General features: G+C 48.5%; 1 protein-coding gene across 13 annotated transcripts in view; it reads right to left on the bottom strand.

Annotated features, from left to right (window-relative positions):
• TMEM164 (transmembrane protein 164) overlaps positions 1-22,347 on the bottom strand; it is a 160,311-nt gene extending 137,964 nt beyond the window's left edge. For 2 of the 13 annotated variants that reach the window (XM_059910114.1, XM_059910120.1), the window contains exons 1-2: positions 21,094-21,193; positions 20,114-20,783 (exon numbers count right to left, since the gene is read on the bottom strand). In XM_059910114.1, the coding sequence (XP_059766097.1) occupies positions 20,114-20,503 (390 nt within the window). In that variant the 5' untranslated portion in view covers positions 20,504-20,783; positions 21,094-21,193. Of the gene's footprint in view, positions 1-4,348; positions 4,705-20,113; positions 20,784-21,093; positions 21,200-21,517; positions 21,614-22,326 lie in introns of those variants that run through there. The other 11 variants (XM_059910118.1, XM_059910121.1, XM_059910124.1 and 8 more) reach the window with 10 other exon arrangements.
• Positions 22,348-22,561: the final 214 nt, after the last annotated feature.

Here is a 22,561-nt window from a genome sequence, read left to right as displayed (position 1 = left end):
ATTTTGTTCCTCCTAATGGCAGTACCTAATCTTAATGGGCAGAAGAGGAAACCAGAGCCTGGCTTTGGGGGCAGCCCCTCAGGGCCCTGCCTGATGCAAGTTGATTGATATACCCGTACGATCCAAAATAAGAGCCCCCAGGTTCAAGAACACACATGTCCACACACCCCAAGGATAACATAAAAATACTTTTTAAGATCAAAGTTACCATTCTAACTGCAGCATCACACAGGTTTTATAGATTATTAACCTTAAGTGTTCTTGAATACAAGATGATTTTTGATGACGAAACAGATAAATGCAAGGTCAACTACACTAGACCTAGTTACGGATCTACCTGCTCTTAAACTCTGAAGGGAGATACAAGTTGCACGTACAACCTGCCGTTTAGATTGCTTCTCTTCTAGAAACCACCGTCTCCCAAAGGCCTCTTGCAAAACAGAACACAAATTCTAGTAATTCTAACCCAGACCAATAAAATATGAGCACCCCAGATTTAAGTGCCCTGTTACCCTTTCAGTCTTTACTTGATCTTTAGAAATACTTTCAGAGACCACAAAGGGCTGAAATTAAATAACAGCCACTTTAAGAAAGCTGGTAATTTTTGATGTGGGGAAGGAGCTAACTGAAAAGAAACTATTTCTTTATAAATTCCTGAGGAAAACCAGAACCAATGTGTAACTGCCTAAAGCATGATAAAGCCATCTGAGGTTAATTGACCCATCCAGGAAGCTCCTGGGAGCACTATGAGATTCTCCCCACTTTCACACTTCTGATGCATTTTATCCCTCATCCAGTTCCTTGACTTTTCCATTCTGCCAGGAAGTGAGAAATGAACCCAAGTGTCATTAAATGTATGAGCTGGGAGGGATCTTACCCATCATCTGGTCCAACCCTCATTTACAGATGTGGAAAGTGAATCCCAGAGATGGGAAGTGACTTACTTGACCCTGCAGTGCTGGTGACTGGCAGGTCTCCCAGTACAGTCCGCCCCACAGTGAAACAGAACTCTACTACGTGGGACTCTTCCCGTCTGACTAGTTCTTTAAATGGGCTTGCAGAAAATTGGCAGATAGTTCTTCATCGATATGAAGAATGTCACTGGTAACCTCTTTAAATGACAAACTCTACTAGCCTAATAGTTAACAAGACCAGCCTTGGAGTCAGGCAGACCTAGCTGTCCATACCAGCTTGGCCACTTTCTAGCTGTATGACCTTGGGCATGTTACCTAACCTCTCTGAATCTTGTTATCTTCACCTGTGAAACAGAAATGCCAATAACAGCATTGATCCCACAGGGTGTTCAATCAATATTAGTTGTGACTATTACCACAACCTGACACAGCGGAAGGCCGAGCTGTCAGCTCCCTGAACCCTGTCTGTGTGGGGAAGGGGCTCAGGGAAGAGCAACCCAGAATCTCTACCTTGAATTACACCTGACTCTTCATAGAAAGCCCCAGACTTGGAACTGAATTTTGGACTTGGGAACTGGCAGGAAACAGGGCTAAAAGAAACAGCCTGATGCTGGCACCACTAGGAACCCGTCCCACTGCACTAATTCTCAGGACCGTACGTAACACCTCCTTCCTCTAAGGTAAGCTTCACACACACACACACACACACACACACACACACACACACACAAAGGAGTGACTGAGGCAGAAAAGGCATAAACCTACTAAGCTTGGGAAAGCCCCTTAGAAAGAGTAGAAAAAGTGCCATAATTAGACACAGAGGGGTTAGAGTCAGTGGCTGTTTCAGTAAAGGGAAAATGTGCCATCTTTAAGGCCTCTTGGGCCTGAGCTATAATTCCAGTGGTAACCAGTGCTGGCCCTCTCCAGGCAAGGTTTTAAGAAAGACTAAAATGCAACTCCCCTCCCTCAACCGTAAGGAAGCTGGGAGCATAAAGCACAAAGCGGAATTCTAGTTAAAGTTTTAACATGGGCCATTCGGTTCACTTGTCCTTCAACTGATCAACAGAACACTGTAAAAGGACCTCAAAGAGAGACAGCCGGCACGCCAGCCCCGGCTCTGCCCCGTCCCAAGTGGTGTGACCTTGGGCAAGTCGCTTCCCGCTCTGGGCTTCTTTCCCTCACTGCAAAATGAAGGGTTTGAATTACAGGATCTTCAAAGGCCCTCTGACCTCTTATCGTTTTCCTGTTGTAAGTTCTCCACATAAAAATGCAGTAATTAGACTATAACTGAGCCTTGATAATAAGCTCCCTGGGGAGCAGAAACCGTATCTGATTTTCCTTGTGTATCTCACAGTCCCAAGTATGATGCTCGGCTCAGAGTAATTGCATAATAGATGCTGAGTGATACAGATTCGCCGCACAGTGCCTGGCATATCATAAGCTTTTCACATGCCAGGCAGTTCGCAAGCCTCTCTCCCACCAGACTTTTCAAATATGTCAGATTTTACCATTCCCGGGCTTTTAATAAAAAGCAGCATTGCACAAGAAATCAAAGCTCCTTGTCACTTCACGTGACAATGATTGAACACGTAGGTGCCAGGCGCTCTGCTCTGTACTGCAAAAGGGGCAGACCTGGGCCTAGTGCTGGCACTCGTCCTATAAGCTTTATGAGTCAGGGTGAGTCAGTTAACCTGACCCAGTGCGAGGCCCAGTAAGCACAGTTACTATTATTGAGTAACTCCTGAATTTTACATCTTAGATCTTAGATCTCCCCTGATAGGCTAGCAACTAACTAGCACACAGTGGGATGAGCGCTTTACTAGTGATGCACCCACAGGCTTTGGGAATACACAGGACAAAATACGTGTATTGAAATAGTGTTAAATACACACACACACACACACACACACACACACACACACAAACTTCGAGGGCCAGTCTAGGCTCAGAACACATTTAATCTCGTCTTCTACACTTGTGGCTTCTAATCCTAGTTGCATACTAAAATCACTTGAGGAGCCTGAAAAATTGCTGGTGTCCAGGCCCCCAGCCCATACAATTAGATAAGAATGGGGTTAGGGCAACAGGTATTGGTATTTTTAAAAGCTTCCTTAATGACTGTAGGTGCAGCCAGGGTTGAGGACTCCTGGCCTCTGCCTTCTCCATCTCCACCTTTAATCCCAAGCTTAGTGACAGGTCCAGCAGATAACTCAACTTGGAGGCCTGCAAAGCCACAGAAATCCCATTTTGGTCACTCACCAGACTATTCTCTGAGCCATTAAGATAACTCTGCCACTGCCAAAACATTTTTGGCCAGCAAAACTTAAAGAGGGGCTTTCTTAACCCTCGGTTAGTCAGAGAAGGCAATTAGCTAGTCCAGCCTCTGCCCCAAGCACTCTACTGGAGGCTTAACTGGCCTGAGATCTCATCCTTTGGGGGGAAGCTTCTCTACTCCTAAAATTGATATTTAATTTGTCCCTTTCTCAACTGCGCTACTCTTTGCCTCATGCGGATGTTTCCTTACAGCTATGAGTGTGCTCTGCTCCCACTGCAGCTGGGCCCCCCGCCAGTCTCTCCCCCGACCCCATCCTCTCCCTTGCCCCCCTTATATACACATGCCCACTTTGGTTTGCTTGTTTAATTCCTTCTTCATCAGCCTCTGCCTGCCTCTAGGCCACCTTGCTACTCTTCTACTTGATCCCTCCCCGTTCAGCTGAACCTCCTGGCCATGGGGTTGCTGCCTTAACTCTAGCGTCTCCCTGTGCTCCCTGCTCCTCTCCCGCCAGCCACACAGGCAGCAAGGCCCCTGTGGGCACAGCCTCCCGAACACATGATGCTTTCTCAGTTGCCAGATCTTCTCTCTTGAGTCGGCTTCCTTCATCCGCTGACTCTCTTCTACTGAAACTGCTCTCCCAGGCTGCCAACCATCTCCTTTCTTTCTTTACAAAAATATTTCTTCTTAATTACTCAAGAAATTTGTACTCACACCAAATTCAAGCAATACAGAAAAGTGTTAAGTATAAAGTGAGGGTGTCCCCCCCTCTCCCTAATCACTCAGGAGTAAACACTACTGGCTACACATTCTTCTAGGCTTTTACAACGTGCTCAGAAACACGCACATATACAAGGGCCTGTGGTTTGTTTTCTTAGGAAATGGGTTCCTATCATACATACTGTTCTGCAGTTTGTCTCTTTTTTTAAATTTTAACAATATACTGTGAATATCTTTCAAAGGGAATACAGAGATCAGCCTCCCTTTTAAAAGCTGCACAATACTCCACTGGCTGGATTTACCATTCTGCCACTGGCGAGCTGTTTCCCAATCTTCTCTGATGCCATAACGTCCGTGTACACAACTCTTCACACACAAACATTTCTAAGGTAACTATTTACAAATGGGTGGACGGCTGCCCACAGGACCGGCCTGTACTCACCAATTCCAAGTGCCTTTTCTCAAGTCCTCCTTGGTCTCAACCTCTTTGCCTCACATGACAATAGAGGACCTGCTTCATGAAACTCCTTCCTCTCTTGGGTGTCTTTCCACTTTTGCTTCACTGAGTCTTTTCTTCTGCCCACAAAAGTAGGCATTTCACAGAATCCTTTTCTTCTTTCTCTCCCCTGGCTTGCATGATGTTTGCATCTTCTGCCCCTCCATCTTCTCTAAGTCACGTTGCCAGCCCAACCACATCTCAATTGCCTGCTGTTCACTCCAGCCTCGGCGTCTCAAACATCTGAGACTCAACAAATCCCCGAATGAACACCTGACCTTTTCCTCTAAGCCTCCGTTTCCTCATCCGAAAAACAAAGGGAATGGACTAGACTCGATTAAATTTTCTTTAAAAATTAGGAGTCTAGTATGTACTAGATGCTGTGCAGGATAGAAAAAAAAAATCAATAAAACACAGATCTTGCATTCAGGGAACACACACACTAAGGAGTGGGGGAGAGACATAAACAATTATGTAATATAAGGCAGAATAAAATGCTAAAATAGACAAGAATGGCTAAATCTGGCATGAAGGCTTGAAGAAAGCTTCACAAGAGGGAATGTTTAGGCTGAGCCTTGAATGATGACTGGCATCTCAACAGGAAGAGAAAAGAAAGTATTTCTGGCTGAGAGTATAACATGAACAAAGTATAAACTCAGAGTCAAAGAAGCATGGAAGTTCATGGTACATGTGGCTGGATCAGAGCACATATGAAAGAATGTATCAATACTAGATAGAGGACAGGGACTTCCCTGGTGGCGCAGCGGTTAAGAATCCGCCTGCCAATGCAGGGGACACGGGTTCGAGCCCTGATCCGGGAAGATCCCACATGCTGCGGAGCAACTAAGCCTGTGCGCCACAACTACTGAGCCTGTGCTCTAGAGCCCGCGAGCCACAACCACTGAGCCTGCATGCCACAACTACTGAAGCCCTCATGCCTAGAGCCCGTGCTCCGCAACAAGAGAAGCCACCTCACTGAGTAGCCCGTGCACCACAACGAAGAGTAGCCCCCGCTCGCCGCAATGAGAGAAAGCCTGTGCGCAGCAATGAAGACCCAATGCAGCCAAAAATAAAATATAAATAACTAAATAAATTTATTAAAAAAACAATACTAGAGGACAAAGCTGGGGAAAAGGTTGAAACGAAGATCACAGAAGATCCTGAATCCTATCATCAGGAGTTGGGCTTTCCCTAAAGGGTTTATCTGCCACTCTCTGACTGAGTGATAGTTGCTGCCTAAAATACTATGCTAAAGGCAATTCTGAACTTACATGGAGACACATGTTGGGAAAGCATGCTCATGTTTTGATTAGCACGGTTGGCCTGGGGCACCGTAAGGTGTATTTATCTAGCTATATCTGCTATCCTTGCCGAAGGCAATAGGGAGCTATTGAAGGCTTTTGAGCAAGGGAATGGCAGGACCCAACATGAATTTTCCTTGTATCATTTCTGGCAGCAGTGTAAGGGACGGACAGAGCAGAAAGACCCCTAGAGAAGGGAAGATCAGTCAGGAAGCTGCTGTTAATAAGCCAGATGGTGGTGATGATGATGATGATGATAAACAACCAGACGAATTAGGGCAGAGAAATCAAAGAAGAAAAGGAAGAGACAGATGGGAGAAATAATGGAAGACGGAATCAAAATGACTCAGAGACTATGATGATGGAAGAGAGGAATCGAAATGTGTCAAGGTTTCAAGGGATTTAACCTGGGTCACTGATGGACCGCAGTGCCATTAACTAAGATAGGGGCCATGAGGGAAAAGTATCATAATCCTTGCTTTTCACTCCAAATCCTCCAACCACTTTACTTGGCTTTTAAGCACTCTTAAGTACACTAGGAGGGAAAAAGCAGGACATACATTGCTTTATGGCCCCAGCATTTATATAACCCTACACATTAACCTACTATTCTTCGTTTTGCCAGATCATCAAAGAAATATCCACCAATATCTGATCCTAAAAACAATGGGCTAATAATCCTTTGAATGTTCATGCCCTCAAAAGATGATTTTTCCTATTTACATAGTGCTTTCTAGTTACAAGACACGTTCAACATATCTTATTTTACTTGACTGTGAGGTATGAAGGGCAAAGATCATCCCTATCTTACAGATACAACAGCCATAACTCTTATTTATCATATTTACTCTACACTTGCTATGCACCAGACACTGATCTAAATACTTCACATGTAGCCACGTATTGAATTCTTACAAGAAAACCACAAAGTAGATACTATTATCCCCATTTTACAGAGAAGGAAAACAGGCCCAGAGATGTCAAGTAACTTACCCAAAGCGACACAGCTAGAAAGCAGCAGAGCCAAGATTTGAACCTGGCCAGTCTGACTCCAGAGGCTGAACTCTTAACTACCACACTTTGTATCATATAAGAAGATCAGGCACAGAGAGGCTACCTGACTAGCCAAAACTACTAGGTTCTGTCAACCAGAAACCTACATCCAAGGCCCAGGTGTGTCTAATACTTAATCCTGTGCTCTTTCTATTACTCTACATTGTTTACCGAGATGAACTGACCTCTCCCACGGGGTTGGCAGATTACTTTGACCTTTTTCCTCTTTGACCTTTGTCACTCACTTCTGCCAAAGTTTCTGATTTTGCTCCCCTGCCGTGGAGCCTCCTGGCTCCTCTGTGGAAGAGAGGGAGCAAGGGCAGAAAAACACATTGAAAAAGCAGTTGCTATAGCAGTCAGGCAGAGAGGTGGCCCGCAGCCGTGAGATCCTCGCTTTCAAGGCTGTAAGACAATCATGCTCAAAAAACACGTGATTTCTGTTTCTCTACTAGTGGGCAAGAACAAAAGTCCATCTCCCTTTATGCTGGAATGGTTAGGGGTGGAAGGAGGCCACGTATGGTACTAGAGAGAGACAGTGAACCGGGAGTCAGGAGATCTACCTCTGCTTCTGTTGAGCTGTGTGACTTTGGGCAAGTCACTTCACCTCTCTGGGTCTCAGTTTGCTCATCTGGAAAAATGAGGGAGGAGATGATCTCTGAGATTTTTTTTCAGCTCTGACCTGGCATCACTCTGCCATTTCAACCCAGGAAAGTATTGCTCGAATATTTTCTCCAGTATCTATAAGTCGACCAAAGGAGGAATCAGCTAGAACCGAGAGAAAGAAGAATTAGATAAAACAAAAATGACCTTTTGGTGGAAGGCTGCAAATTAGGTAATATATAGGCAATAGACTTAAGCACGGTGCCTGGAGCATATAATACATGCTCAAAATGTTACAAGTATTATTATCACTACTACTCCTAACTTTCAAAGTGTACAGAGATAACCAAAAATTATAACGAGCTCTTTCTCTTAAATTTAACTCCTTTTTGTCCATCTGACCCTATTGCAGGTTTATGGTGTTTAAAAGGTCTGGGTGAGGGAGGACCCTAAATAAGCAGCGGCACCAACTGTCCTTAATGTCGATGGACAGTTCTGACTGGAAAGTGAGAACCCAACCCCAAGGGAAACTAAAGAGAAAATGTAAGTGGGAGGAGCCCGGCTTAATCCTCAGTTTGCTGCAAACTGGCCGTGGAAAGGGGGATTAAAAAAACAACAACAGGTGCGGACCACAATGTACTTTGCAAATTGTTTTTCAGTTCAGACCCAAAGCGGGGAGTAAGAAACTTGGGAAGATGATCCCAGCCTGGTTTCCACGTGTGTCCATCTGAGCAAACACAGCTCAGCCAGGCAGGAGACCCTGTGACCCGGCGGGCTTTGCATTCTTCCCCAGGAAGCGAAAGCAGCCTCGGCCTAAAGGTCACCCCTGACTTCCCAGGGCCAAGACGGCACCCCTCCCCGCCGACAGCCCCGCCCGGGGGGGAGGACAGCCACAGGCCTGGGGGGGTCAATCTGTTTCTCTTTGCTCACTGGCCAGAAACCCCACCAGCAAACAGGAAAACATGACCTTGGCTTGGTGCTAGCTTGCAGGGCTATGCTGAGGACAGCTGAACTGCAAAGTCCAGTGCGGGGCCGCGAGGGGAATGGAAATCCAAAGGTAAAACCGGGCGCCCTTTCCTCAGGGGGCCCTGAGAGTCCTCCTGCGACTGGGGGCCCGGGAAATGGGGAGAAAGGCCCACGTGAAGCAGCAGCCGGCAGCAGGGGCAGCCCAAGGGGCCAAGTGTAAAAGTGCTGAAGATAATAAGGCACTTATGCACGTGACCCTGAGCAACATTCCTGCAGGGCGCAGGGAATAAAGCGCGGCAACAGGCGCACACAACAGGCGCACACGCTCAAGTGCCTGGGACGTAAAAAAGGAAACTCTTGACAAATGCAAAGCGACAAGGAACAAGTGGTGATACGAAGGAGACCCTTTGGTACAGTCTCCCCTAATTTCTCAGGGTTGCTCTTTGTTTTAGGAAGGCCCTCCAAGCCAGCTCCAACCAGGGAACCAGGATTATTACATTATTAAAACATGACCTTAACCTAAGGAACTGCCTATTTACACACAATGCTTGGGAACATGCCTGGGGGTCTTCCAATGGCCTTGCTGGGTGGGGTAGGGCACTCCAACCCCAAGGCTGTGAAATCACATGACCCAGGCCTTGGCCCTGGAAGGCTACACTTAATTAAAGGGGGCCTCCCTTTAGTGACTCGTGGCTGAGGTCCCAGTTCTGAAAGAGTAGCTGGCCTTCAAAACTGAGACAGGTTTCCCATATCCGGGAGATACTGAATTGTCTTTTTTTTTTTTTTTTTTTTTTTGGTCCATTTGCTGACATGTCAGGCAAAGCACTGGTCTACTTTTAACCTGCCTTTCTCCTAGGAGCTCTGGGAGCAGTCCTTTGTCCTCCAATAATTTCTTAACCCTGGGAACAGGCGGCACTTGAGCAAGTTGCACTCCCCTCGGTCAAAAGAAATTAATGAAAAAGGAAAAAGTAAATCCACGCACCTGTCTCTGCCCACCCCCAAACCACTCCTTTCCTACTTCTGTCATGTACTCGTTGGTTTCCTAGGCTACCAATCTCAAGATAGCTGGCACCAGAGAGCCAGCCCATTGATGAAGAGCAGCAGTAATTAAGCCCAGAGGTCCCTGGAAAGCCAAGCTTCCTACCAATGACAGCCATCCTCCAAATGCTTCAGAAAGGGCTGGGTGATTTACAGTAACTTCCAAATTCCCCACAAAACTGTCCTTAGGCCTCCAACAGTCGAGCCACCCTGCCCTGCAGAGATTATGTGGGTGCCTACCACATGAAACAAAGATGCCAGGGAAGCTTCTCTTGGGTGAGATTTTTTTTTGGGGGGGGGGTGAGATTCTTAAAGCTGCCTTCCTGTATCTAATCTCTATCATCTTATGCCAGCATCAGGCATCCAAGCTCACAGCAGCAGCAGCCATAATAAGGATAACGAAGCTCGTGATCATCATCACACATCACATCACAGCAAAAAATTTATTGACTGTCTACTATCTTAAGTGCTTTATTAGTATTGTCTCATTTTTTCTCATTTAATTCTTACAACAGCTCTGCAGGGTAGGTATAATTATTATTCCATTTTACAAATGTGGAAACTAGGGGTTGGAGAGGTTAAGTAACTTGCCCAGGGCTACACAGTTAGTGGTAGGATTTGAACCCAGGCCTTTACCACCCTAGAGTCGGCTTTTACCCAGTGTGCCTTGAAATATATTGTACTGCTACTACTACAATAGTCCCTTGCTATCCGCAGGGGATTGGTTCCAGGACCCACCACGGATACCGAAATCTGTGGATGCTCAAGTCCCTTGTATAAAATGGTGTAGTATTTGCATGTAACCTCGCACATGCTCCTACACACTTTAAATCATCTCTAGATGACTTATAATACCTAATACAATGTAAATGCTATGTAAATAGTTGGAAATACAATGTAAAAGAAACGTAAATAGTCACCAGTGCACAGCAAATTCAAGTTTTGAGTTTTCAAACTTTCTGGAATTTTTTTTTCCTAAATATTTTCAATCTGTAGTTGGTTGAATCTGCAGAAGTAGAACCCATGGTTACAGATGGCCAACTGTACTATGAAAAACTGCTCACATTTATTGAGTGCTGACAATGAGCCAGAACTTCTGCTAAATGCTTGATTTAAATTATTTCATTTAATCCTCGCAACAGCCCTATTAGGTAGGTCCTATTATTACTCCCATTTTACAGATGAGTGAAACTGAAGTTGATAACAGTTAAGTAACATGCTTAAGGTCACATGATGATGGAGCTCAAATACATACCCAGGAAATATGGTCCAAAAGCTCAATCCACTAAGCTGAGTTTGCATTAGGAAAATGAGGCATTTCTAGTGCCCTACTTAACTTAGCCAGGATCCTTGCTGTGTCCCAGTCCAAACCTACTGGGTCCCAGTGAGAGCTTCACAAGTAAATGCCAATGAGGAAACCTGTCTAGCCCTTCCATGTACATGCCAGCAGCTTGGACCTGACAAGTCTAGGAAAAGAGAAGCAAGACCCTTTCTAGACCCTTTCTCTCCTAGCCAATTTCCCCTAACTTGATTTCTGAAGAAAGCACCTCATGTCCAGCAGCCTCTGCTAATACTCTGCCCAGAACATCTAATAAGTGTTTACCCAGGGGCTCCCAGAGCCGTAGTTAAGGGCCTTAATGTGCAACCTGGCTCTGTGCCTTATTTAATCAGCACCTGAATGAAATGTCTCTTTGCTAGCAACAGGCTGAGCACAGAGTCTTTCTGCAAACACAGCTGGTCGACTGGCAAAGGCGATTCTATTCACAGGCAAAATACACCCTGAGTTTACACCACCACTGATGTGCGATGGAGACAGGGAGACTGGAGGCACCCGGATGGAATTAGAATGGGCTCATGCCTCCTTTCTCCTCCAGATAATCCCGCTTCTCGCTCTTCTACCCACCTAAACACCTGCCCACAGGACACGGCTCGAACTGTTCCCGCCCAACAGGCCAGTCCTCTCTAACCTCCCGTCTATTCCCGCAGAGCCACAGGCCCAGGACCGGACTCATCCTACCCTTCCTCCTCTGGCATTTGCTCCAACAGCTACTGTTAAGGAAGCACAGCCAACGGAGAGATCCCCCCAACCCTCCCCTTCAGGATCTCGGGCTCGCAACAGGTCTGCGTCCCTTGACACACCATACGCTGACGGACATGCAAGCCATATGCCCTATTTAGCTGGCAGCTCTTTCCCAGGGAAAGAGCTCAGTAAACAGAGAGGACCATACCCAGAAGAGGAGGAATCCTCCCCAGGCCTTCAGATTTAAATCTGCTGCATCCAAGCACCCTGGAGGGAGACTTACCCTGGGGGTCCAGCAAGTAGGGTAGCAAGACACTGATAACCCCAGTTCTCGGGGGGATGGTGGGGTGTGGAGCAGGAGGGAGGCCAAAAACTGGGTAAGGAACACGGGAAAGGCCACCTGCTCAAAAACACTGGGACACACCCCACCATTTAGAGTAAGGGTAACGAGGCCCTTTTAAAAATTCCTGCCCTCCCCCAGCCCAGTTGAGTCTATGAGCCATTCGCACTTCAGTGTGAACCTCCTAAATGGAACTGATTTCTTCCTGATTTCCTGGGCAATATGACCTCCTCTGATGAAACGGGTATTTTGAAATGTATCAATACAAGGGGTTGATTCGGAGCTTTGAGCACTCTGGAAAGAGGCAAACCTGGATGGAGTGAGTCGGGGGGAAAGACTTGGAAACAGGGAAGAGAACAGAAAAGAGAAAGGTAGGATAGCATCACATTTCATCAGTTCTGCTGTGGAATCCGTGGGGACAGCGAGCACCCCATGAGCCGCTAAAAATCATCTTCTGGTCACAGGTGGGATGCCTGCTATCTCACTTCCTGTATTTAATGTCAGCTCACTCTCATCAGTGTTCTGTGTGTCTGTCCTTGACCGTGTGAGCCCTCCTTGGGACAGCACAGAGAACACAATTCTCTATCTCACAAGCCCCCTATCAAGGATTCGTAGGCAACTGCAGCTGTCTTATCAACGGGCCAGAAATGACAGAGCATTCCTTGGTTTGCCAAGGGAGAAATATGAAAAAATATCTTCCCCTGATAATAACAACTGAATGACTCCAGGTAAGAGTTGAGAAGCTTTCCTGTGAAACAGGAAGCAACTCTGGGCCTTTATATGTATTGTTTCCTATGCCTGGAATCCCCTTCCTTCCTGCAACACCCCTTCCTTCCTACTCATTCATTCACACATGTTTACTGAGCACCTACTATGTGGCAGGCCCTGTCCGAGGCGCTAGAATAGAAAACAAGGGCCCCTGCTCTCAAGGAGCTAACATGCCTCCTTTGTGAGTCAAATGTCACCTCTTCTAGGAAGCTTTCCTTAATTGCACTAGGAAAAAAAAAAGACCCTCTGTCCTCTATGCTTTGTTCAAATCTGTTACCGTACATGTCATGTTGTAAATTAGTTGATCTTCTTTCTTGCCTGTGTCATCTCAACTGTGAGCAACATGAAGGCAAAGAATGTTTCTTATTTATCTTTGAATCTCCAGTGCCTGGCACAATGTTTGACACACAACAGGCACTGGATAAATGTTTGCTGAATGGATACATGAATGAATACATTCCCATGAGCATTTAAAACAAAAGCCCTGCACATAGAAAATTAGCATGCAATAACTCTGTGTCAGTATTTCCTCTCGTTAGTTCCCAAAAATCTCAGACACTGGAAGGATGGGAAGGGAGTGTAGAAGGGCTGGAAGGTGTCAAAGGAGGCCTGGCCGAAATCCTCCACCGACGTAACCCCTAGGGACCCAACAAGCCACTGGAACTCTAAAGCTACCTTAAAATCCACCTCACAGTAACTCGGAGCTCTCAACCTCTCATTTCAGCCACATTATTTAACACCCACACAAATACTGAGGTACTACCAGAAGACTAAACGCCCGCCCAAAGGCCACCAGATTCACACCAGTCAGGAGGAGCATTTGAACCGACATCCCATCTCATACTTTAGCCGCTACATAATGTCTCTCCAAGTGGGGTCCAATGCTCACCAGCATCAGAATCACTCGGGAGCTTGTAATAAATGCAGATTCCCATCCTCACCCTATAGGGCCTAGACCTACTCAGACTCCCTGAGTAGAGAGCCAGGCATCTGCATTAGAACAAGCTTCCAAGGGAATTTTTCACGAAGAAAGTTCGAGAAGCACTGCACTCCACACCCATAGTCTCCTCAGGTCCACTCATCCAGTGACTGGCAGAAGATGCTCTCAACTTAACAAAAGATATGAAAGACCATGGATCTCCATGGGGGGTGGGGAATCCTTTCACAATGTATACGTACATCAAATCATCATGTTGTGCACTTGAAATATCTTACAATTTTCTTTGTCAATTATACCTCACAAAGCTGAAAAAAAAATAAAGTAAAAAAAAGATATGAAAGACCAGAAGTTGAGAAGCCTGGCTCTTCTTGCAGAGGGTGTTTCAGTGACGTATGATGACAGTGAGCTACCTACTGAGAAATACAAAAGGGGAGAGAAAGAGATGGAAAGTGAGTCACCAGACTAATAACGTTTTTTTTAATGTGTCTGATATTAAAGAAGGAAAAGAAGAAAGTAGACACTTCCAGATGTCGAACCAAGGGATTTCAGACGAAGATCCAACAGCGTAATTTCCTCACAGCAATGAAAGGGAGCAGATACTTGGGGCAGAGAATGGCTGCAGTTCCTAATAACCAGCTCTTTGTGATGGAACCAAAAGATGTGTGAGCTGGAGGCAAAACCACCTCTCTCCTCTGGCTATTTCAAAAAACAGACAGGAGATTCTCTTAATGGGTACAGGAGACATAGGAACAGTGCCCAGGAGACCTCAAGGGAACACAGACAGAACCACCAGAGGGAAAATGAAAAAGGGGAAGAAAACAGTCAGTCAGTCAGCCAGCATTATCCAGGCACACATTAAAAAATTAATGTGCATGTATTGTATTAAGCTCTGCAGGGAGTTACAGAGGGAAGAAAAAAAAAAAGACACTACTCCTTTCCTTAAAGAAAAGTGTTTACGCTAATGGTGGAGAATGAACAAACATGCAAAAACAAGCAACCCAGTCGAACACTCACTGAATTACCTACGTGTATACAAAGGCATATGTTAAAGAGCCAAATAGTCTGAGGAATATTCAGAGGGTCAGGAAAGGAGGACAAAAGCTGTTACTGGAATGAGTGGAATAAGTGTGGAGTCAAGGTCAACTGGAAAGTTTCATAGAGGAGACTCTTCAGGAGGATCTGCAGAGGGGAGGAACTCACGACAGACCCCACGAAGACAGCGATGAAGGAGACACATCTATGGCAAAGGGACAAAAATCCAGGGATCCTGTGGATCACCCCGAGTAGGAGCCAGCCACATACTGTTACTTAATAGCAAGCTCCACGCTGGGTTGTAATAACAAGTGCATGGTGAGAAAAGGCTGAGAAGGAAAGCTTTCCTCTCCGCTGGGTGTAGGCTGGACCTCTGGTCACAGCACCCAGTTTTATAGGTTGTGCATGAGAAGGGTATGCAGGCACGGGCAAGGATCCAGAGAAAAGCAACAGAAATGATTAGAGGAATGGATTCTAATAGCTATCAAGAAAGGTGAAAAGGTGTTGAGGTTTGTCAGTTTCTGAGCCGGAGGTAAAAATCTATTGGTCATCGTCCAGCTCTGACCAGCTGTACCTGGAATCTCTGTTTAAGTGACCACAGAGTTATTCAGAGGATTAAAATGCTTTGTTTCCATGTGGCCCATTTCACGAAGAAGATGGAGATAGGAAAAGGTTAAACAATTTGCTCAAGTTCCCTAGCAAGCCACGAGCAAAACTAGCATCGTAATTTTAAATCCCAGGGCTGTCTGTGGGTTGTTTAATCCACCAATCCACACCACTTCCCTTTATAATGGACAGCACCCCCCACCAAAGACTGTAATTATGAAAGATGGAAAAATTCTCTGCAATTTCCTTGGGGGAAAAATAAAACAAACTAAAAAGGAATGTCATGCCTCACCGCTGAGGCCCATATAAACATTATCCCCTTGTGTCCCCCTGGACTGATGACACAGGACACGGTCCATCTGATAACCCGTCAGCAGATGGCTGGATCCCTCATTGTACCCATTCCCCACCGACGTCAATTGCAAGCAGGAGCAGTTATCAGCGCTCCAGACAACAGATGGGGATGAGGAGGTGTGGTTGGTCTGAAGTCAAGGAGGCGGGGGACAAAAAGCCTAGCTCTCAAATCTATCATGTTTTCTCTAAAACAAATCCATCACAGAGCAAATGGAATACACCCATGTATATCCCGTGAGTTCCAAAAGGTGTCACAAAAAGCTCAGGGCCATTTTGAATATGTGCCATTCTACGCTTTCAGCAAAGAGGGAAGAAGTAGGAAAATAAACAGTGAGCCAAAAGCAGGTTAGCCATATTTGGTGGAAGTCAGCCTTCTAATATATCGTAAAGACAGAAAAATAAAATAGCAATGGCAACTCTAAAAAAAGGATGGGGCTCACTAGGTATTACAGGCTAAAAACCAGAGGCTTGGCGCTCCGGGGTCAATAGCATCAATTATTATTTGGCAAATGTCCAGCTGAGATCCAGCCTGCCTTATGCACAGAGACACGGAGGGTTAAACACCATATGCTGTGTGCCCCACTCAGTTCAGTGCCCAATCAGGAGATATTGACACAGACACATACAGAACCAACCGGAAGTGGACAATTAGACAAGACATCCAAAATTTGATCTTTTCGTTAAGTTCCTAAGACAGAGACAATATAACTGGATGCAAAGGAGATAAAAGGCCACCAGTCTTTATGGACACAATCAGTCAAATTGTCCGGCATTTTAACTCTTCTGCTAAGAACTTGTAGATTTTCGGACTTAAATAGCTATGAGAATCTCTTCCTGCTAAAGCCCCAATTCCCACTGTGGCAGCTCGGTTCTAAAGCCACCTCTGCTACTAACTTGCTGGGTGATTTTTTTGGTAAACAGCATAATCAGTCAGTAAATTCATTCCCTGTAACCCATACCTGCCAAAATAATATGCACAAGGGGACTAGCCACACTTGAAGAAATACTTACTGGTGTAATGGGTAAACACCACTGATATTCAGCAAGGGGTTTAATAACAGTGCGTTAATCCTGGCGCTTGCTGATCCCGAGAACACTCAAGCATCACCGGCTTGAGTTCAGATGTGAGAAGGTGCTGCTGTAATCATACAAACCTCCGCCAGACCCCAGTTCCAGGGCCCTTGAGATATCAGATGAGGCCAAAAAGAAACCAGACAGCAGGAATATTAATCAAGAACAGAACTCAGATACAAGAACTGCCCTTCCTTATGCTTCTCAAGCTGGCGGTCACCCAAAGGCAGCATGGCTATGATGAGGGTCTGTGTAACGAGGCCTTGGAAATAAATATTTTACAGACTGAAAAATGGGAGATAAGGAGACTAACCACTTTCCCTCCAACTCTTCCATTTCCTGGCCTAAAGCAATACTGTCCTTGTTACAAACTTACACTGGCTCTGAGGAACAAGGCCTTTCTATAAAGCCATAATTGAGTCGGCCTGTTGAGAGACACACATCAGAAATGTCTCTGCTAAGCTCCCGCTTTCATTTCAGCTAATGTCTCCCTTTCCTTATTGGGACCTCTGAACTCCACAGAATTCACTGCCATAGTATGGCCTAACTCAGCTAATTCACTTGCCAAAGCATTTCTTTGTACTCAACATCTCCCCCGTGGAATACACACAGTCACAGGAAACATTTTAACAACCTCTCTCCAGGCTCAAGCTCATCTAGCGTAACCCTAAAGAAGAGAATGCATGTGAAAGTGTCTTATAAACAGTTAAGAGCTAGATAAATGTAAAGTATTACTAACCATACTTACTATCATTAGTCATTGCTGTAACCGAGTCAGAAAATTGTTTCCAACCATCTGTTGTTAAATTTCTTTTAAGGACTCACATCAACTTTTAAAAATCCATACGTCCCTGCTTCCCAGGAAGAGCCACAGGTAAGGTATGGAATGTTGGATTCATCACAGGCTAAGTCCCCCACTAGGCCGGAAGTTACTATTTAAATGACACAAAGCAGTGACTTAGGAGTAAAGGACAAAGCAGGACAATCCTGCTCTGGCTCAAGAATTCCTTAGTCTGACTCTGTTCTTTGTCCCCACCCTCTAGCTTCGGAGTTTAAGCTAATCACAGGACAACAGCAAAAGCACAAGTAACAGGAATCAGTCCATAGTTCCCCAAACATCTATCTCTCTGCAGCTGTCAGCCCCGAGAGCCAACATCATCTACGTGTGTCCCTAAGGGTGGCCTGGTCAGGTGTACTTTACTGGGAAGACACAGGGAGCAAAAGATGAACGAAGATGAGAAGATGAACAAGGCCACCTGAAATCGGAAAGGAGGCCAAAAGCATTTCTAGAATAGCTCTCTGTGGCGTCCCCGGCCTCTGCTTATGGAGAAAAGAATCACAGAACATAGGCTGTCAAGAGCTAGGAATGCAACTCTGCCTCGTTTTGCAGCTGGGAGAACTGAGACCCAGGAAAAGTACTTTCCCCAAAGTCACACAACTAATTAATGCCAGAACGAAGTCTCCAGCGCCTTCTAAAAGCCTCTAAAACCCTCTGCACTAAAAACCGTGGTGCTGGACTTCCCTGGTGGCACAGTGATTAAGAATTCGCCTGCCAATGCAGGGGACACGGGTTCGAGACCTGGTCCGGGAAGATCCCACATGCCGTGGAGCAACTAAGCCCGTGCACCACAACTACTGAGCCTGCACTCTAGAGCCCACGAGCCACAACTACTGAGCCCGCGTGCCACAACTACTGAAGCCCACGCTCCACAACAAGAGAAGCCACCGCAGTGAGAAGCCCGCGCACCACAACGAAGAGTAGCCCCCGCTCGCCACAACTAGAGGAAAGCCCACGCGCAGCAACGAAGACCCAACACCGCCCTAAATAAATAAATAAATAACTTTATTGAAAAAAAAACATGGTGCTGCCAGGTTTGATGTAATCACACCAGCAGCAGCCCCAGTCAGGCTGAATTTAGTTCTTTGTTGACCTTCTACGTATGTGGTTGTCAGAGGCCTAAAGACCCCTTTGTAGAAAAGGCACCCTCTGACCCTCACCACCTGCCATCCAAAAAAAAGCTCTCCTGTCCCAAGAGCCTCACATAGCAGCGGCTGAGATGCGTTGTTTCCTTTCATTAACAAAAAGCCCATTCATCAAAAAAAAGAAAGAAAGAGGACAGGCTCAAATTTACACAGAAGGTCTAGCTGGGAGAGCCCTGGGTTTCCTGTGAATGGCATCACTTCCCAAGACGCCCTCTTTGGAAAACGCTACCCACTCCAACCCTGCTGGACGCTTATAGCCATCCCATCAATAAGAGCTGCTTTATTCCAAAGCTGTCTTCACCTCCTTGCCACATCTGCAAGACTGGAAGGGGTTTGTGGCCATTCACATTTTACAGGCTGGGAAACTGAGGCCAGGAACCTGCCATCAAAGGAGTACCTAGAACACAGAGCTAGCAAGCATGCCAGCCACAAGTAGGCGGCGCCATGCCGATCAGCATCGGCCTCTCCCCAGAGACTGCCCTGCCATTCCTCAACCCCAAAGAGGGTGGATTACCTTTCCAACCCGGAAAGCTAATTCATCTTTTGGCTGCAGGCGAGTGACCTCCCATCCCTGGGCTCCACCGGGCCTTTAAAATGGAGATAAGCATCTCGACCTCCTGCCCCACACAGGGTTATCACAAGGCTCCTGAGAATAACCTTCTACAAATATAAAAGCAATAAAGGTGCTAATGACAGGTTTCAAAACTGTCCCTGGATAAAACACACCAGGTTTTCCACAGCCTGAAATCTAAAAAGGATTTTTTTTCCCTTTCTCCTCTTCCTCCTCCTCCATGATTTCATAGTTTTAGAACATCTCTCTACACAGGCTGAGCACAGAAAGACAGTCTCGCTCTTGGTCCTCACCCAGATTATTTTTATGTATCTGGCAACTTTCCTTTTCAATCTCATTTGTTTTTCTTAGCGCCACTAATGGGAGGTAAAGAAATCAGCTGTCTGGGCACCCCTGGACCGTGACCTCAGGAGAGAGAATAAGAGCGGTAAGATGGAGAGGTTTGCAGGAAATAAATACCCTCTCACCATGGACAGAGGAAAGTTCATGAGTCTGCCTGGGGTCGGCTTCAGAGTGCAGTTAGTAGGAGCTTGGTGTTGCTCCAACAAACACCTCAGAACTCAAAGGCAGACCTCACCCTAAGAGCGTAAACTCCCAAATGAAAGAGTCATTAAGAGAAACCCGTAAAAGGATTTCCCCAAAGTACGACAGTGGAGACCAGTAACCTTATGTGACCACCTCCAGGAAAGAAGGTCACCAGGCCTCTGGGAAATTAACTGTGGCAGCAGTAATGGGGGGACTGGGCCATGGTCCCCCACTGGTGATTCAGAAAGGGCACCTGGCTGGGGCTGGACTTCCTGCTTGTGAAAGACCAGGGCAGGCCTGGGAGGGGAGGGGCCGCGGCCTGAGTGCTCGTCTTTCCTAGTGCCCGTCACGCATTGTGCAGAGGTAGAAGAGAGCCAAATCTGAAATCCGCACACAAAGCGCCTCGTTGGAAAATCAGTTGTGAGGGTCCCACTTCCCGCAGGGATGAGGTGGTGCTCTACCCTGCCAAGTGTCCTGAGCACACAAATGACTCTGATGGCTGAGGCTGCCCGGGGTGGGGTGGGGGGAAGTCAACAGACTCACATGCATCATGGTGACCAGGTGACAGGGGTTGAGCAGGTAGATGACGGTCTTGGTGGCGAACTTAAAGCCCACCTCCACCCCGAAGGTCAGGCACAGGGCTACTAAGAGCAGATTCTTGCTCAGGCTCTCTTTGCCTTCCTCTGGCCGCTGGGTCACCTGCTCTGGCTGGCAGCCACGGCCACCCCTACCGTCCTCCTTCGTCTGCCTCAGGATGTACCGCAGGGCCACCAGGATCTCCAACAGGGCCAGGGTCAGGACCACCACACTTTCCAGCAGCCGCTGCTGCCAAGAGAGGAAGGCAGCACAGTCGGGGCCCCCATTGCCTGCAAAGCTGGGGTCCACGCCCCCATAGAGCCAGTCCAGGAGACTTTGGTAGCTATACCGGGACATGATGCAAAGTGGTTCCCCTCGACCACCGTGCAGGAAGCAAGAGCGAGATGGAACACAAGCCCAGAGGGTGGCCCGGGTGGTGGGACATGTACGGAGGGCACACCCCCGCACCCGCACCCCCCTCCGGACACCAGGGCACCTAGAGCAGGGGACGGGAAGCTACACGCGAGGCCCGGGGCAAAGTGCTGGCTCTAACTTGTCCCCACGGCTGTCTGGGGAGCCCCCCGCGCTTCTCCAGTGGCCACCAACGAGGCAGGGTGGAAACGAGCCGTTGGCCAATCTAAAAGGAAGGAGAGGAAAAAAAAAAAGGTCTCAAAGAGGCAATTGCATCGGGAATTTACGAGGCGGGGAGGGGTAACTAGCGAGGGAAGAAAAGGAGAACAGGGGCAGTGGCGAAGCAAGCAGGGGTCACGGGAAGTCGGAGGCCGGGAGGGTCAGGGAGAGGGCCGAGGGGACCCGGCAGCGCGGCGGGAGCGAACCGGGGGCGACGGCGAGGGGACACGCGGAGGCCAGGAGGGGAGCTGGCGGGGCCGGGCAGGCGGGGAGGGCGACGGGGCTGGCGGGGACGCCGGACTCCTCGTCTCACGCACTCGCCACAGGGGGATCGCTTACTCCTGCAACCGCGTGGCCGTCTCTGCCCCCAGCGAGCAACTTCGCCGCCGACTGGCCCCTCCGAGCCAATTTAGAGCCGTCCCTGTCCAGCCTCCCGCCCCCGGGTACACCCCCGAGCCCCCAGCTCGAGCCCCCAGCTCCACCCCCCGGCTCAGACGCCCGCCCCCCGGGCAGCACCTCCCCCAGCCCGCGGCCCGCCCGGGACCTGCCCGCCTCGCGCGGGAGCGGCGGGAGGAAGCCGGGAGGGAGGGAGGGAGAGAGGGAGGGAAGGCGGGCGGGAGGCCGGGCCAGCCGGGGGCTGGGCTCCGGCCGGCCCCCTCCCTCCATCCCGGCGCCGCATCTTCCCGCGCCTCCCTCCCGGCCCCAGGAACTGATAGCCGCGCCCTTCGGGGCTCCACTCACCGGCAGTCGGCCTGCGGCCCCGGCTGGGCGCCCGCTTGGATCCCCGCGCTCCCCGCGCCCCGGCACTCGGCTCCCCCGGCGGCCGCCGCGCACGGCTCCTCCTCCCCGTCTTCCTCCCCCTGCAGCCGCCGCGCTTGCTTCCTCCTTCTTCCCCTCCCTCTCTCCTCCCCCTCCCGTCCGGCTCGGCCCCTCGGCGCCCCCACCACCCTCGGGCTGCGGCCGCCCCGCCTCGCCTCCTCCCCTCTCCGGCCTCCCGCGTTCCCCCTGCCGCTCCCACCCTTCACACCTCCCACCCTCCCTCTTTGCGCGTCTCCCTCCCCCCCCTCCCCCGGGCTCAATCCCCGCCTCCTTCCTCTCCTCCCCGGCCTGCCTCGCGTTCTCACTCGCCGAGCCTGCACGCGTGCACGACCACCTTCTTGCACCACCGTCTGCGGAATTCGCCTCCTTCGCGAAGCCGTTTGCACCCACTCCACCTCCTGCGACCCGGTTCTCCAGGGCATTTCTTTGTACACCGGGCACCTAGTAGGCGCTTAGCCGGCCCTCGCTAAGTTCCTGGGGGAATGGACTAGCCTGTCTAGTGATGAGCAGCTGGTCAAGCTTGGTTTTGGGGGGGTCTGCTGGGTGTGACCTTCTACTGTTCGCCTCTCCTCCAGTCCGCCCTGAAATAGCAGACTCGAGCGGGGCCAGGAAGGCGTCGTCTCCCACCTTTCTAGCCACAGCCCTACTCTCCAATACTAGGATGAGGCTTCTTTTCCTACTTTGCCCGGCCCTTCCCCCTCCTGCTCCGCTCCAGCGTTTCTCCTTCTAACCTCCGGCCACACAGCCCACCGCTGTCACTCCCTCTCCAGGCCCTGTGTCTCCCCTTTCTCCTGCCAGGCCTTCGAGCTCAATCGTACTCTAGCTGGAGGAGAAGAAGCTTCCCCTGACCTCTTTCCCTCCTCCCTCTCTGTGAGGGAGCAGCTGTTTCCCAACCTGCGCTTGGCCGCTTGGCCGAGAGTCCTGCCACTGAAAGGCCTGCCAGGACAGTGTGGGTGTGCAGGGGCC

This window comes from Balaenoptera ricei, chromosome X, assembly GCF_028023285.1.
Source record: "Balaenoptera ricei isolate mBalRic1 chromosome X, mBalRic1.hap2, whole genome shotgun sequence".
Lineage (NCBI taxonomy): Eukaryota > Metazoa > Chordata > Mammalia > Artiodactyla > Balaenopteridae > Balaenoptera > Balaenoptera ricei.
Note: the sequence above shows the minus strand (reverse complement) of the source record. Positions and strands in the feature narration are given on the sequence as shown.